At 40.5% G+C, this 17,104-nt stretch overlaps 1 protein-coding gene across 4 annotated transcripts in view; it reads right to left on the bottom strand.

The window, feature by feature from the left end:
- Positions 1–3,523: 3,523 nt before the first annotated feature.
- LOC129764696 (toll-like receptor 6) overlaps positions 3,524–17,104 on the bottom strand; it is a 221,672-nt gene continuing 208,091 nt past the window's right edge. For all 4 annotated transcript variants that reach the window (XM_055764051.1, XM_055764055.1, XM_055764052.1 and 1 more), the window contains one exon: positions 3,524–12,949. In XM_055764051.1, the coding sequence (XP_055620026.1) occupies positions 7,193–11,560 (4,368 nt within the window). In that variant the 5' untranslated portion in view covers positions 11,561–12,949 and the 3' untranslated portion in view covers positions 3,524–7,192. The remainder of the gene's footprint in view (positions 12,950–17,104) is intronic.

Genomic DNA, 17,104 nt, shown 5'->3' with positions numbered 1-17,104 from the left:
AAAGCAATTCTTGAGGGACTTGGGTTGATCAATTTCGATTTGATTTTATTGATAAAGGGTAAATGTCGCCGGAGTGAGAGTGCTTTAGCTATCTCTATCTTAATTTGGCGTCGATTTGACAAGGTTTTCCAACATTTGTTGATAGCGTAATATCCATACAAATGTAGTTTGTAGTTTGTAGATGTAGAAGGGGATTTTTTTTAATTCAACGACAATATCTCTGTATTAAAAGGTCCTATAGAAACGTTATAAGAATCAAACTAAAGTAGTCAAATAAGTCTAAAAGGATTTACTATTGAATTAGGTGGCTAAAAATTGTGTTATTCCACAAAATCTTTGAAAAAACAGAAAGAAATTGATTTTTTATTTCTTCCCAATACTTTTGTCCACTACATCCACACACACCAAGATAAATATTTGTTCCTAAAATATTCCAAGAAGTAAGAGTTTAAGCTTTAAAATGGTGAACATCCTATCTTTATTTGTTCATTCTATGTACAAAAAAAATAGTATTGATTGCTAAAGAATAAGAAAAAGCAATTACTGCAATTACTTTTTTTTACATCTAGCTATTTTTGGGATAAATATTATTATTCGATAAAGCAGGTATGTAAAGGTGTAGAAATTATTAATTATGAAAGTGGAGTATTTAGTTAGAGAATAGGTTTGATTAGGTTTTCCTTTTTTGTTTCCGTAACAAAAAATTTAGATCAGACATGTTTTCAAAGAATGATTTTGTGAATTCTGAATTATGCATACGGTTTTTTATAAAATGGATCAATTGTTGATGGAATATTAAATTTTAGATGGCGTTATATTATATCAATCCATATCTGGCCAAGTATTCAAAAATTGAACAGCGTCTTTAATATTTTCTTTAATATTTATTTTCTTTAATATTTCATGGCTTTGGAAAGACACTATATGGTAGGTTTTCGGCATTGAATGATAGCTTAGTTTATCAGGCTATCACTTACCATCAATTTCATTCATAACATTATAACATTATTAGGAAATGAATTTGGTTTAAAGCTTTCAAGTGTTTAACTTAACATAACCTGAGAAAAAAAAACTTATTATTATTTTAATGGGTGTATGTATGTATGTTTTTTGTGCAATTCCTCGTTTGTGTGACTCTTGTTGTGCGAATTCATCATGAAATCGGAACTTCAATCACACAACCCAATAGCACAAACAAAAAAAAAATCGTACGAAAACAGTCACACAAATGAGGAATTGCACAAAATGCGAACGCACGAAAAGAGGTTTGCTTATAGTTGTAAAGGTGATTAATAAGATGTTGGATTTTTGTTTTGAATCAAAACACATAAAATTGCAAAAATTTAATGAAATTTTTATTTTAATCGATATATTCTTGTAGATCGTAGCTAATTAAACGATTCAAATGAAAATTTCCTACAATCTTCTTGCGTGTTCAATTTCAAAACAAGAAAGTAATTGATTGTTTGATTTGTTTTCATGCAAACCTCCAAGTAAAGACCTAACTTTGCACATTTTTCGAACTGGCATCTCATAATCCGTGTGATATTTTCTTCCGAGGTCTCAGCCGTTGCTGTATCATCCGCTGGACGAGAGTCTATTCGCAGTCCTTCAAAAAGGAATCTATAGGTGTCAAATCACACGACCTAGGCGGCCAATCTAGAGGTCTAAAGTGAGAGATTAATTACTCACCAAACTCTTCTGGTTCTGGTGGTCATTTCAAATCATACATCTCATAGTGATGCACTTCCCGAAAGATCCTTTTACGATATATTCAAAATAACAGTTTAAACTTGTTAATAATATACTACATTATGCCCTTTTTGTAAACTATTCGCGTTTATCTAGCAACAACAATAGCTTTTCCGCAATATATAATACCTTTCTACAACTCTCTCTTTGACAGCAATACGATTGGACGAACACAGTGAATGATTAAAACTCTATTTCATGAATAATTATATTGCCTATACCATAGAATAAAATTGCAGAATGAAGGAAAAAGTAATGGTTTTTGACTTATTGAAAAACTAAATTTCTTTTCGGTGTATTTTTTATTTATCCTTATTAATACCCTATTACTCGTTCCTATCCATACAACCAATTGTTCGTTTTACAATAAACTTTGAGATGAAATGCATACACACTTTGGAAAATTCAAAATGCTTCCGTGGAAAATACTTTGAGGTTCTGGGTTCATTTCATAAAAATCAAAAACAGTCGACTGAAATTTCGCATATTTTCAGGTCATTCTCGCGGGAAATACTCTTTAATAAATTTATTATCGGTATTGAAATATGAAGTGCGTTTGTCTGTTACATACTTATTCCATACAATTATATGAATTGGGACAGAAACAGATTTGAAGGCATATTTTTGAAATTTTCTTGTGGGAATACTTTATTCATTGAAATAAGGAAATTTTGTTCCACACGAATTGAAAGCAAGAGATGTCGAACGATCATTTTGCTTGTCCAAAACATAGCGGCACAAAAGGAAGCATTTTTCGTTACCGGGGACAAAAAATGGATTCACTACAACAATTCAAAACCCATAAGGTCGTATGTAAAGCCCGACCATTGTGGAACATCAACGCCGAAGTTGAATATCAACCAAAGTAATGCTCTGTATTTGGTGGGATCAAAAGGGTGTGATCCACTATGAGCTGCTAAAACCTGGTCAAACGATCAATGGAGATTTCCACAGACAACTATTGATCCGTTTAAAACGAGCGATTGCCGAAAACATCCATCATGACAACGCTCGACTTCATGTTGTTGTTCGCGTTAAAATCTATTTGAAACAAAAGGTGATGGGAGAATCTGGTTCACTCGGCTTATAGCCCAGACCGCGTCTCTCCCGACTACTATTTGGTTCGATCGACGCAGAACGCTTTGAGTGGAACACGCTTTACTTTATAAGAGGGTATCAAAAAATTGGTGGATTCATTCTTGGCCTCGAAAAAATGAACGCTTCTTTCGCGACGGAATCCGTAAATTTCCAGAAAGATGAAAAAAGTGGCTAGCGTAAGTCGACACTTTGAATAATGTATTATTCAATAAATGTGTTCTTCATGCAAAAAACTAAACTGCTTAACTGGCACACCCAATATTTTTTTTTCGAAAATCGTCGATTGTATTCGTTAATAATCGATATCGGATGATAAAGCCTGTATTACTGTAAGCATCGTGTTTCGCCGTTTCTTCGGATTGAGCCGTGGTGACCATTCACTCCAGCATGAATCTCCTGAGGGTCGTCCAAAATCGTGCTCCACCGAAAAGAAGATCTAAAAACCTCCCGCAATAGTGTATTGATCCTCACGATGAATATTATGATCGAATAACCCAAAAACAAAACAAAAATCAACCAATACTTACCAAACACATTATGACGAACAATACTTACCCTTTTTCTCAAAACAAAAGAGGACTCAATCAACCTTTTTTTTGCGGCCAAAGTGAAACAATCCAAATAACCAATCAAATATTTTTCGGATGACACAAAAATCGAAAACACACGGAGATTTAATTTTCATAAATAAATTATAATTTTTATTTTTCGTAATTTGTTTGCTTTTTGTCTCATATACTTTCTTAAAATTCTCTCGCATTTCTCAGTTGTGTTATCATTACTTTATTAGGTTATTCGGCGACGCTATATTTCCTTGTCTGATTTTTTATTTTCAATTGACACGTCACCGTTTCTGGAATCTTAAGGACTAAAATAATTACATTTCTCCTGCTCGGGTAGTTTACCGTCGCCCACTATCGTCAATATTTACAAGACTTGTTTGCAATTCACTCTGTTTGCTACGCAGCACTCCTAGCTTAGCACTTCATCTCTAAACTAAATTCAAAGGAGCGAGTAGTTTTGTTCGGTTTTTGTTTGTTTGTTTTCACCTAATTTGTATCGTTCTTTTTGTTTTAGAGCACTATTCAAATTTGTGTTGCGTGTGTGTATTGTTGTTGGTTTGCATCTTCTATTATACCGTTAAATTTTATGTTTTTTTTTTCCGCTAGCAGTTAAGTCGTAAATGTCTTCTCTCTATATTTACATAATTTAATAGCACTAGAGTTGGCTTTAAATGTCAGAATGTTCACTATTTACATATAAGACTTATCAACTGCGTGTGTGTTTGTGATTTTTTTCAAGTTTTCTTCTTTCATTTGTATTTTTTTCTTTCTTCAATGAGGTAATAAAATAACACAACAAAATAGTTTTTTTTACACCTTGTTATGTTCGCTCTGCTCTGCTGTTTTCTTCTTTTAATAGGAAACCTAACCGTCCACCAATATGGAGGAACTAGTGTTCACTGCTGCTGCCGTTGCTGCTCGAACTGCACAGTTATGGTATTTAGTTTACTTCTTTTTTTTTCAAATGGACGAAATAAAGTTTTTTTGTTGTTGTTCTGTTCTGTTCTGACTGACTGTGGGGGGTTGGTTGGTTAGTTGTTCTGGCTATGGACTAATTTGTTTCAGTTAAAGGGTTTCTCGTGAGGAGTTGGACCCGAAACAACGAAGCAACACGCTTCAGGGGCGTGGTGGTGAGCTGTGGGAACAAAAACCCACGGGGAGAATGTAAATCAATTCTGTTCCGGTGTGGTTGCACTAATTTTCGATTCCTCTCCGCCCCGCTGTTTCGGTGCTCGGGGCTCGGTGTTTTTATTTTGGGTTTTTATGTGAATATATTTTTTTTCTCCTGCTTCGACTTCCCTCTGCGGTTATGTGAATGGAGTGGTGGAATTAAAATATTTCGCTTCATCGTAAATCCTCTTCGCTCACGAGTTCTCAATTAAATGGCCATAAAAAATCACTTAAGAAATGTTTTCCTCTCGGTTTCTGTTTTCTGCTTTTTTGGGCAATGTTTACTCATCCACAAGGTAACTTCTTTCCGACTTTAGAATTTGTTGGAGAATGTTTGGAGGGGGAGCGAGAAAAAAAACCATAGCCACCTTCCGAGGTACAAATAATCACTTGAGAGCAATGAAGGGGCAAATTGGCCTCCCGCCCCCCATTTGATCGACCCTTTCTCGCCCCCGCCCATGGAGGGCTCTCGAGGAAATCAATGTTTTTCGCGTGTTTTCTCGGTTCAACCGAGCGGAATCTCTCAATCTTATCTAATCGCATCACCCGAGGAGAGGTGAATATTGAACCGTGCGCCAATAGGGTGGTCTACATTGGTATTAGGTTTTTTTTTTGAGTGTGAGAGTTCTCAACGATTAAAACGACTCTCCAGCTTTAGCGTGAAAAATCAGATTACCTTTTTCTCCTTGTATTCTATTAAAGGTTTTTCCCCCGGAGGAATAAAAGCCAACCGTACGAAAACGAACATGCTTTCAATCATCAAACGTAATGGAAGATTGATTTTGAAGAGATTAGAATTAGTTCCTCTGCGTTTGCGTTTCTTTTGTGTGACTAGAATAATTTTTTGTTATGTTTTTGCTCGCTGGGAAGCTTTCTTCGTTTTCTTCCTACTGGGTTCATCTTTTGTGTTCGTCTCTTCATCTGTTTCACTTTTCTCTACGCTAGCTTGTGTGTGTGGATATTTGTTTGAGTGCTTTTGAATTTCATATTTCACTGCTGCTTAGTTTGTAACTGTTAACCTTTCCCCGTATGTGCTGTGCTCGGAATCTCATTTTCATACGCTTCTCGTTTCGTTTTTTTTGTGTGTATGTGTGTATTCTCTATATTTTTTTGTTTTATGTTGTCTTCTCTAAAGGCACTGCGTGGACTTTACAGGCGCTAAAAGTGAACACGACCCTCCTGCGGTTACGGAGGAGGCGTTACAGCTAGAATGTTTTCAAGGAATGAACGTCGTGACTCTTCCGATTAGATTTTGTTTTTTTTGTCTCCACGTGCATATTTGGGAAGAAGTTCCAAGGGTCGAACCGATGTTGAGTAGGGGAAGTGCGGGTAAGACAGACAGTAGGGGTATGATGGACATGTGTTCGATTTGAAAGGGCGAAAACTCAGTCGAAAATACATCTCACTCCTACCGCCAAGAGTTGGCGCGGCGGATGATGCTTCCAATGAGATAAAATTGTTAAAGGAAACAAAAAAAGCGATCAAAACGATAGAAACCGGAAAATCGATCGTTCAGATTGGGCTCGGGATGGAGTAAATGCTACAAATGTGCTACTCGTTTTCACAAAATTCGTCATAAATGGAAAAATATATGCAACGGTTGTATCTGATGAGTACACGGTGATATATACATTTTACTTCTCAACGAACCAATTTGATTCTATCCGCATCATCCAGCGACGAACCACCCAAAAGTGTTGAAAGCCACTATATAACCGATACAAAAAATGGGTGGGTTATATCAATGATATAATCGCAAGGTTGACGTGGGACTACCGTTGGCCTAATAATCATTTGATTAAATTATTGATTGAACGAAATAATTTTCGAATTCAATTGAATTCAACATCCTTGCTGTGTAAGTAAAGAATTTGAACAAACGCCATGTTATGTAAGGCACCTTGGTTTAGATGGCACACTTCAGTGGAAAAAAAATTCCCACAACTTGCATGTATTTGCAAATCGGATTCCCCCAGCACATTGATTTAGAAGTTCGTGTTGAGGAAATCGTGAATCGATTTCAATGCATGTTTTCTGATCAGAAAACCAAGATTAAAATATTTTTTTTTACCAAAACCACAGATGTTATTATGGCAACCCTGCCCACCATGTGTCCGTTTCACCCGCACCTTAAAAAATGTTCATCTTTTCGGTCTGTTTTCATTTCAGTGAAAAACAATGGAAAACACACTACACAATGCTCCATTTAAGGTTTGGAAAACATAATTTTTCAAAGATACGATCGAAGTTCTTCTCACCTGTCCGTCTTACCCCCACTTCCCCCCGAAGTGATAGTATATGATTCGAGTAGAGGAAACTCGATGTGAGAGTTGGGAATGCGTTTGGAATGTGGCTTGTCAAACGTCAGCTAATGTAATCGAACTGGAAACCCAAAACTCAGTGAGCAATCGAAGAGAGCTTAAGGTCTAGGTGAGAGTGGTTAGCGAGTAGAGTTTGTAGTTTGTTCTCTGTGAGTTACTATGCGAGTGAGTGGCTGTGATTACAGTGCAGTGCTGTTTCTATAATATCTCTTGGCTTTTTTGTAGTCCATTTTGTCGCCCTCTGGCTCAACGATAAAAATAATTAACTAACCTGTATTTAAGTAATCGTTATGCCCACATTGCCTGTGGCAGTCTTCTATCATTGAAATTATTTTTGTCTCCAATCGTGTTCGTATTGGATTTATCACCTTTACTACTACTATCATTGCATCCATTAACACAATTGTTTGGTTTCCTACTGCTATTGTAACTACTACTAGTCAAATTATTCGAAGCACTGGTATTGTTGTAGCCACCGGGCTCATGCTTACCCATGAAGTTGGTGGACAGGATGTTCGGTGGGCCGCCGCCGCCATTGGGTATAGCTGGGCCACCTCCTCCTCCCGGGGGACCACCGTGGTAACCGTGGGTGGACGCAACCGAGTGCGAGCACTCGCTCGAACCCCGCGACGATGTCGAGTACTTGCTGCTGGAGGTACACTCGAACGTTTCCCCTGCGATCCGCTCGCAGCTGGTGTTGTAAGTTTCGTGCGTTGTGTCCAGCAGGCAGTTGGAAGGAACCGCATACTCGTGCTGCCGTTCCGCCGTCACTTTCCGGCTGAAATCGTTCAGCCGCCTCTCGTGCTGCGTCGTATTATATTTACAATTACTAACCGTATCATAACTATCACAGTTTCTCGGGCAATTCCCGCCAATGGTGGCGTAGCTGTGACTCTCGAGCCTTGCCTGTCCCGGAGTCGGAAGCGTCCCAGCGCCCCCTACGCGTGCTCGTCCTGCGGTGTTGTATTCGTTGGCCGTCGCGTAGATATTGACGGCCGATCTGTTGTTCAAACAGTTGCTCTTCTTCACATGGGGCAACGCAATCCGAAGCTTCTGCCAGAATTTCTTATCGTCCCACTCGATGCAGGTGTTCGTCCTCAAGTACAGACGCATATCGGCATCCAAATCCCGCTGCGGCAAATCTCCGTACAGAATGATAACCAGCTTCCGTCGTCTCTTGAGCACCTCGTGGATGGCACCCTTAAACTCGAACCTAGTCCATTCGTTGTACAAAAAGTTCTTCGACAGGACCAGAATAGCACGCTTGGAACTCTCCACCGCCTCAACAATCGTGTCAGCAATGTAGGTGTTGATGTTGAAGTCACGATAGTGCAGACACAACCGATATCCAATGTCATTCTCGAGGGTTGTGGCCAGTATCTGGTTCACGAAGTGCTCATCTTGTAGTGAATTGATAATATACGCATCGTAGAGCCGATCCTTGTCAAACTCGTTCACAAAGGTCCCCGACTTGTAGCACAACGATCCGAGGCAGCTGCTGTGAGCCCAAACTTTCAGTTCTTTTCTATAGCAGAACATACCGAAGACCAGCCCAAAGAACCCCACAAAAGCACAGGTCGCCACCAGCAGCAGCGGTAACATATCTTCGATCTCCTGCGTGTGCACAATCGAACTCATGCCCTCACCCCGGAAGGTACACTTGGTTCCGTTCTTCTCCTTCAAAATACTCGTCAGGTTATTATAAATGCAGCTGATTTCGTTGGCATCGATAACCTTCTCGGTGTTGGACTGCAGATAGACCCGCAACTTGTTCAAAAAGCCACAATCACACGTCCACATGTTGTTCGCCAGAGCAATCTCCACCAGATACGGGTTGGACGCCAGCTGCCACACCTCGAAGCTGGTGATTCGGTTCCCATCCAACCGCAACACCTCCAGCTTTCGCAGCTCCGAAAACGTGTGATCCTCAATGTACGAAATTTTGTTCCCCTGCAGGTACAACTCCCGCAGACTCTCCAGCGCCCCAAACTCATTCCCGTACACTTTCTGGATGTTATTGTGCTCCAGATGCAGCACCGTCAGCCGCCTCAACCCGATGAACGTTGTGTTGTATATGATTTCTATGTTGGAATGATTCGCGTACAACACCCTCAAGTTCTTCCGCCCGATAAAACTATGCCCGGAAAGTTCCACCAAATTGTTTCCGTCGATGTACACCTCGGTCGTATCCATCGGAATATTGTTCGGAATGTCCGTATATCCAGCAGCCGAACACTCGACAATGTTCGTCGACCAGCTGTTGTCATGATAGCACTGGCAGTTATTCGGACAGGTCATCTCACAATCACACGCGTCAAACTCACAGCAATGGCACAACGCAAAGCAGTGCGTATTGTAGCTGCACAAAAAATGCTTCGGTTCCGCCTCGATCAGCGGAATGTACGCCCTCTCGCGGTTGTACATCAACTTGCAGTACACCGTCTCGATGTCATTGATCGTTGGATACTGCCGGGAGGTCACATGGTTAATCTTCTGCAACCAATCGATGTTACAATCGCACACAAACGGATTCCCCCCGATGTAAAACTCCGGCAGCTGTTTCTCCTCCGGAACCGGTTGAAGTCTCAGTGCCTTAATGTCCAACCCGGTCAGCTGATTCGCGTACAGATCGACCCGCGTCAAATTCGTCTTGTGGATGAAACAGTGCGGCTCCACGTGCGTGATCTGATTATCGTTCAGAAAAAGGAACTCGATGCTGTTGGGAACCGATGTCGGCGTCACCTTCGTCAGCTTGTTGAAGCTCGCATCCAGTGTCTGCAGATACAGCTGATTGTCCAGCCCGTACCGATTGCTCAGCTCAGTCAACTCGTTCTTGTGCAAATCCAGCCACTGCAGGTGAGCCGGGATCTGGGAGTAATCAAAATGTTCCAACCGATTGTCGGAAATATTGAGCCACACCAAGTTGGGCATTCCCGTGAACAATCCCTCGGCATCGGTCAGTAAATTGCCATCCAACCGGATGGCTTGCACGCTCACAGCCGGTTCGAAGGCGCCCTTCTCGATGAATTGAATTTTATTCCGTGCCAAGTTCAGAATCTGCAAACTAGGCAGATCTTTGAACGCCTTCCGCGTGACATTTTCAATGTTGTTACTGATCAACCGCAGCCCGTACAGATTGTTCATACCACGGAAGCCCGGTTCTTCAATCACGCTGATGGAGTTCTCGCCCAGATCAACGGTCCGCAGCAGGCGCATATCTTTCAGGGCCAGTGGAACCTGCGTCAGCTCGTTGCCGTTCAGGTTGAGATCCTGCAGCGAGCTGCAGTTGCGGAAAGCCTCCGGATGGACCCCTGTCAGGGCGTTATTGTCCAGCGAGAGCAACGAAAGGGCGTACAATCCGTTCAGGGAGTAAGCATCGAGATACTTCACTTTGTTGTGCGAAAGCAGCAGCGTGTGGAGATTGTTCATTGGCGAGAACGTATCGGCTGCGATAATCTCCAGCTGATTGTGTCGCAAGTTGAGGATTTGCAGCGTGTACAGGTCGGAGAAGATCTCCGATTCCAGCTTGGTAATTTTGTTGTTGGCCAGATTCAACAACACCAAGCGAATGAGCCCGGAGAAGGTGTCCCGGTTGACCCAGGCGGATGTCAGCTGATTCATGGACAGATCTAGCGCTTGCAGTTGCTCCAGTTTGGAGAAAAGACCGGGCGAAAGTACACTGATTGAGTTGTTTTGTAGGTAAATCTCCTGGATGGATTGGGCAGGGTCCTTAAACAGATCGGTTGGCAGAGCGACAAGTTTGTTGGAGCTCAGGTCCAATATCTGCAGTTCCTTCAACCCGTTAAGGGCCTTATCACCGACCATCGAGATTTCATTGTCGTGAATTTTGAGCAGCTTCATTCGCTTCAACATACCAAAACCACTCGCAGGAAGCAACACAAAGTGGTTTCGCGATACATCCAGATCCTCTAGATCCAAACTACAGCTAACCGAACTGCTGTTGTGAGCACCACTCTCCTCCTTGTTCTGGGATTTTTCCCGAAAACCAAGATCGTTCACATCCTGGAGGCGATTCGAACTGATATTCAACGAGCGGAGATTACTCAGCGAGCAAAACAAATGATCCGGCAACGACCAAATATTGTTCATGCTCAAATCCAACTGCTCGATGTTTCGCGTGTGGGCGAAAACCTCCGGCTCTAGCTCCAGATTCAATTCCGGCCAGTTAATATTATGTGTTCGCAGTGTAAAATTCCGCAAATCACTTAACCCCGACAGCACATCATTTCCAAACTTAGCGATTTTGCAGTGCTCCAACGCGAGTCCCTTTAGTCGCATCAGATGGGCAAACGACTTCGGCAGCAGCTTGCTCCGGGCCATTATGGCCTCATTACAGAAAATAGTCAACGCGGCCGTATGCTCCGAGGGTATCACACTAAAGTTCGTATTATCAAACTCACTGTTCACAGTTCTTAGGTTGCACACTAGGTCCACTTCATCTTCGGGTGTCACGCGATACTTGCAATCATCCGGGGCATCGTACCGTAGATTCGTTTCCGCAGGAACTGGCGGATAGTATTGCTGCGTCTCGGCTGAGTCATACTGCAGGCTGTAGTTGACTTGTGCCGACAGCAGCAGCACCAGCAGCAGGGCCGGTAACGCCATCAGCTCGGTTTTCTGCGTAATTAGACTCATTTTTTTTTTCTTCTGCTATGTTTCTTCAGCTGGCTTCTCACGAGCCAAACTCACTTCCCAACTCCACGCGCAAACTTGGAGAGGTGTTCGCAGTTGAGAATGAACCACTTCTTCACTTCTAACGCTTGCTTCAAACATGCAAGATAAATTTATTTCATTTTTCAAGGAACTTTTTTCCTCCTATCTTTCGCACCAAAAACACAAATTCTTGCAAAAACAAATTAAACACTGCGAAGAGAACTGGCGCAAAAGCGAGAAACGTCTGATGCGGCGTTGTTATGTCATGTAATTTCTCATTTTCGCCAATCTTCTTGTGTTCATTTGCGCGATACTTCAACACAATTTGTTTCTTCTGTTTCCGCCGTTTTCCACACACGTTCCGAATCGGTTCCACTCGCGCAAAACATAAGATGAAATCTTAACAACACCACACTCGCTCCAAATATATATGTTCCCAGCTTCCCTTAACGCTGTCGGCTGATTATGTTTACGATTTATGAGTCCTGGACTCACTTTTGCACTGGCACGAAACGAAAGAGAACCCAACAAAAAATACACTGTTCACGCTTCTAGTTCGATGGTTACTGGCTCGTCATAACGAATCGCGAATTGGGCGCGCACGAAGCACTTACGAACATCCTTCGTCTCGAGCGTCTAAAGTTGTACTAAACTTCTCATCGTTGGTACCCACTTGTATATATGAGCTTTCGTACTCGTGTCGCGTCTCTACACACTGAACTCGCACCCGAATCGCGCGCTACAGTGTGCGTGCGAGCCGATCGCTCCCGAACGCGCCAGGATATCGTATCCACGAACCAAAAAGTCTACACACCTCTCGCTGTGTGGGTCATTTTCCGCTCGTTCGCTGCCCACTCATAGTGGTGTTCGTTAAGCAACTTCTTTACTCGTCTATCTCTCCACACAACACACGAACAAGCATCGCAAGCAGAGCAAACGTCCACTTTGTTACAGCACTATGATTTTTTCGTCTGGCTGCCGCCTCACAGCCACAAAACTACACTTATTTTACATTTCTGCTTCTATGGTTCTTCCACAATATATATGTTTTTTTCTGCTTCTCATCTCCCGTTTTTCACTACCGATTCGTATGACTTCTGCAGCGGGTTCGAAGTTAGAGCTCTCTCCTGCTCAACACAATATGCACACTCTCTTCCCGACCTCGGCCACGTTCGGTTCGGTGAAACTTTTCGCCCAAAAACAAAAAATGTTAATCCTGCAACGCGATCCCTCCGTCGTTCTTCCGCACCACCAGCCAGCGCCAGGGTGTTTGGCTTCGTTTCGGAAATTTTTACTGCAATGCTGGCTGCTCGCTGGCGTTGGTACTCCTGGCTGGGGGTCCTTTCCGGCAGTTTTAATCACTCCGTGCAACTGCAAAGGAGACAAAACAAGAGAACGAGAAAAAGGGGGAAAAGTTTTAAATTTATGCTCACAATCATTGGAAACTGCTGCTGCAGCTACTGTCGGGTCAGAGCATACAGCATTAAGGAAATGTGAGTCCTCGCGTGGAGTGCCTCAAATAGAGTTTAATTATGCAGTACAGAAGCAAAAAAAAACAACACGCAAAATTTTATGTGAATACAATATAATATTACCTGAGGTTTGACCTCATGGGTGAGGAGGGTTGATGAGGGCAGAAGTGAAAAGGAAAGCCAAATCGTGTACGAATTGAGATTGGTTTCGAAGAAGGGAGCGATTGTTTTTCTCGACCGATCCTGATCCTTTTTGCGCAAAACGCTGAAGTGGAGTATATTTATGGCTACTCGAGATTGAAATTGGGTTATTCATAACGTGCGCACGGTAACGAGATAATCTGAAGAATTGCTGTTGTTATTCTGTTGATTGGCTGTTGATCGGCCGTGCGAATTCAGCACCGTTTTGTTTATGAAAATGCTTTTTGCGAGTGGCGGTGTTTCACCATGGACGCTGTTTCATGAACCGCGGAAAATTTCTTGGCTGAAAGAATACTTTTGCATCATTTTACATCTCAGTATATCTTTTTTTACTCTAACAGTATGATTCGAAATATTTTTTACCAGAGATAAATGGTCTATCAATGGTGTCAATGGTGTCATCTAGAAAAAAAAAAGTTGGCTGAAAATCGATTTTCTGGGACTTTCCTCAATCGGACGTGATTATCTCCTAAATCATGTCCGATTGAGCTGAAGTTTTGCACAGGTAGTTTTGGCACTAAGTCATAGAAAGTCGATTTTCGAAATTTGTTTTCGAGATGACACCAGATCTCGACGTCATTTAAAGTCATTGAGCATCGAAAAAAAAATGCGATTTTCCAAATTTCATCATTTCCATTATCTACTATCAGCCATTTCATTTTACAGCGGTGGAAGAATAATGTGATTCATTGTGCTGCCATTATGAGGGATGTACGATGAATATTAACTCTGACAAAACAATACTTCAACGGTTAAGATTCTCTGAATCGTTATCTTCAGCGTTCCCTCTCAACAAAATGAAATTGCTCCAACTGTCCACAATAAGTATTCGTTTTAGAGGGGAATGAACTACAAAATTTAAAGCCTCTTAAAAACAAAGAAGAAGAAGAAGAAGAAGAAGTATTCATTTGAATTTTTTTCAGTAAAGTCTTTTTTTTCATAAATGAGAATAATAACCATCGTACTGATGAAGATAATTTTAGGCCGAATGTGGACCTACAGCGAGTACTCAAAGTAAGATGGATAGACAAAATTCGAATCAGCTTTGATGTGCTGCAATATTGTCAAATATTCACTAATGTTCCTAATTACTTGCGTCTTCTAGAATTTTAAGATTTCTATGTGAGATAACACGCTTCGATTGTATTCTGATTGACAGGTTCGAGAATACGTTTATACCAGTACAAGTCGGAAAAAATTGTCCTAAAGTCTCCCGCTTCTCGCATGTTTCCACACTATTACAATTATTACTTTCAAGTGTTTTGGCGGAAAAATACTTTTTTGTTTTTTTACATCATTCTTTTTTTCTAATGACTTATTGAAACTTTTAATCATTATTCTTATTAATTAATAACGTCACCTTCGCCATCGGTCAATCTTATTTCGGAATGATCTTGTTTTTATACAGTTCAAACTAATCCAATATGTGAACATTGTAATCAACACATTGAGGCCCGACCGAGGCGTTGGTTCTCTAACAAAGAACTTTCCGTCTGGCCCGGTGGACTTTTATTAAAATCAGTCTCTAACTTTTATTTACTGGCGTTCTCTGTGCTAACGATTTCCGAATTAAAAGTCTATCGTCTTCTGATGAGACGGACGCGAACCAGACGGAAAATTCTTTGCTTCACCTACTTGAGAGTATTGTTACGATAATTTTCTATTGCAATTTTTTTTATTTACTTATCAAGAAATCGTGTAGTAAAAATATACACATTAAAGAAGGATCTAAATCTTACAACAAGTTAATATGAAAATACTTAGTGTTCCCAGATACGATCACCAGGTACGCAACGAACACGTGTAATGCCTGGACTGTCTTCCACATTTTAAACCGGGAGTGTTAGATCAGGGAAGGGAATTTTCATGTACTGTAATTTCATAAGTAGGCAATAGAAGATTGTGATTATAGATTACTTCAGATAACGTCGTTAAAAGAACAATCTAGAAAGTGAATCTTCCGAGGTGAATCTGTGCGAAAAATAAAAGAGTTTAAAGAAATAATCAGATAATTCAGTACAAATTTTGAAAATTTTAAAAAAGCGTGACATCATAGAAGCAGCTCTATTTACAAACTTTTTATATGATACACTCTGTCCAACTTCTATAAGACCAGGTGATGATCTTGCTGCTTTGTGCCATTGTAAATAAACAATGCTTCAATTTATATTCTAGTGGGTAGGTATTGGTGACTGCCAAACGCTGCATGATTTTTCATATGTGTGTGTGTGTGCAAGCGCTGAGCGTAAACGAATTTTTTTGTTTTTTTCAAGTGTCAAGTTTCTATAAGACCAGTTACATTTTCCGTTGTTTTAGTTGTTTTGATCAATTAAATCTGGAAAATGCCGAAGGGAAAAGTCCTCACGGAGAGAAGAAAGGTAAATCGATGCATTTTACAAGAAAATGTTGATAACAGAGAAATTTCTCGTCGGATTGGACGATTCCATCAAGTGGTGCTCAATTATTTGGCGAATCCTCAAGGATACGGTAAGAAGGAGACAGTTCCACGTAAATCGAAGCTCTCTGACTGGGATGAGCGGGAAATAGCTAGAACAGGTTCGAATACCTCAAAATCGCATGTGCAAATAAAGCAATATTTCAACCACTTAACTGCTCGTGTAACAATTCGTCAAATTTTGGTAAAAAATCCTCACATAAAGAGGGCTTAAAAGGTTAAAACTCCTAATACACCATTTCACATTGGAAAACGTCTGAGTTTTTCCAAAGCTCACATGAACCTACATTGGAACATGGTATATTGTGACAAAGAATGTTTCGAAAAGAATACATTTTGCTATGTACTATAACGAAGAGTTCTTCAATGTACAGGTTATCTTCTCTGGCGAAAAAAAGTTCAATTTGGATGGTCCTGATGGTTTCAACGGGTACTGGCGTGATTTACGGGAAAAGAAACAGTATTTTTCAACCAGGAATTTTGATGGAAACTCGTGCATGGTTTAGGCAGGATTCTGTCAAAATAGCTTCCACATCATTCAAGGATTACATATATGTTCTGGAATTCTCTTTCCTACCGTTTTTGCGTGGATCTCGTTACAAAAAATTTACATTTCAGCAAAACAATGCTACTATTCATACCAGCAAGTAAACTAAGCAATATATTAAGGACCAAAAACTTATTTTTTTGGACTGACTGGCTCGCTCTCCAAACTTGATTCCTGTTGAAAATCTTAGGGGGGATCTTTGTACGCAGAATCTACACTGAGGGAAAATTTTACACCACGATTGAAGAGCTCAAGGTCGCAATTTCGGAAAAATCGAAAAATATCGAGAAATCCGTTCAGCAGAATTTGGTAAATAGTTTTCCATTACGAATTTCCAGGTTATTAGTCGAAATGGCAAGGTTACCAAATATTGACATTTAATCAGCCGATCGTTTTGATTTTTTCATTGATAATACTTATGAATTTTGAAGTGGTCTTATAGAAACTGGACAACTGAATTATGATATTTAAGCACAATAAATAAACAAACAACTATTTTGAACGAAGTTGACGTTAAATATACTTTATTCTGAGCATTCAACAATGTATCTTGTTGAAATTATAACTATTTGTATTGCAACGATATAGAATCAGGCTGGTCTTAAAGAAGTTGGACAGAGTGTACATTCTGTCAAATAAACACCAGAAATTTGTAATAAATAATTTTTAATCTTCCCGCTGAATATTTTTCATTCATTTTTCAAAGTTGGTACTACTGTCAGTGGTCTTGATGTCAATTTTGAGCGCGATCTGTCATTTAGTTTGTTTACAGCGTCATTAAGAACAAGTTGACTTATTTTTTGCCAGGCGATTTTTGATATGGATTGGTCAAAGATATCGTGCGAAATTTT

This window comes from Toxorhynchites rutilus, chromosome 2 (genome assembly GCF_029784135.1).
Source record: "Toxorhynchites rutilus septentrionalis strain SRP chromosome 2, ASM2978413v1, whole genome shotgun sequence".
In the NCBI taxonomy this organism is placed as follows: domain Eukaryota; kingdom Metazoa; phylum Arthropoda; class Insecta; order Diptera; family Culicidae; genus Toxorhynchites; species Toxorhynchites rutilus.
Note: the sequence above shows the minus strand (reverse complement) of the source record. Positions and strands in the feature narration are given on the sequence as shown.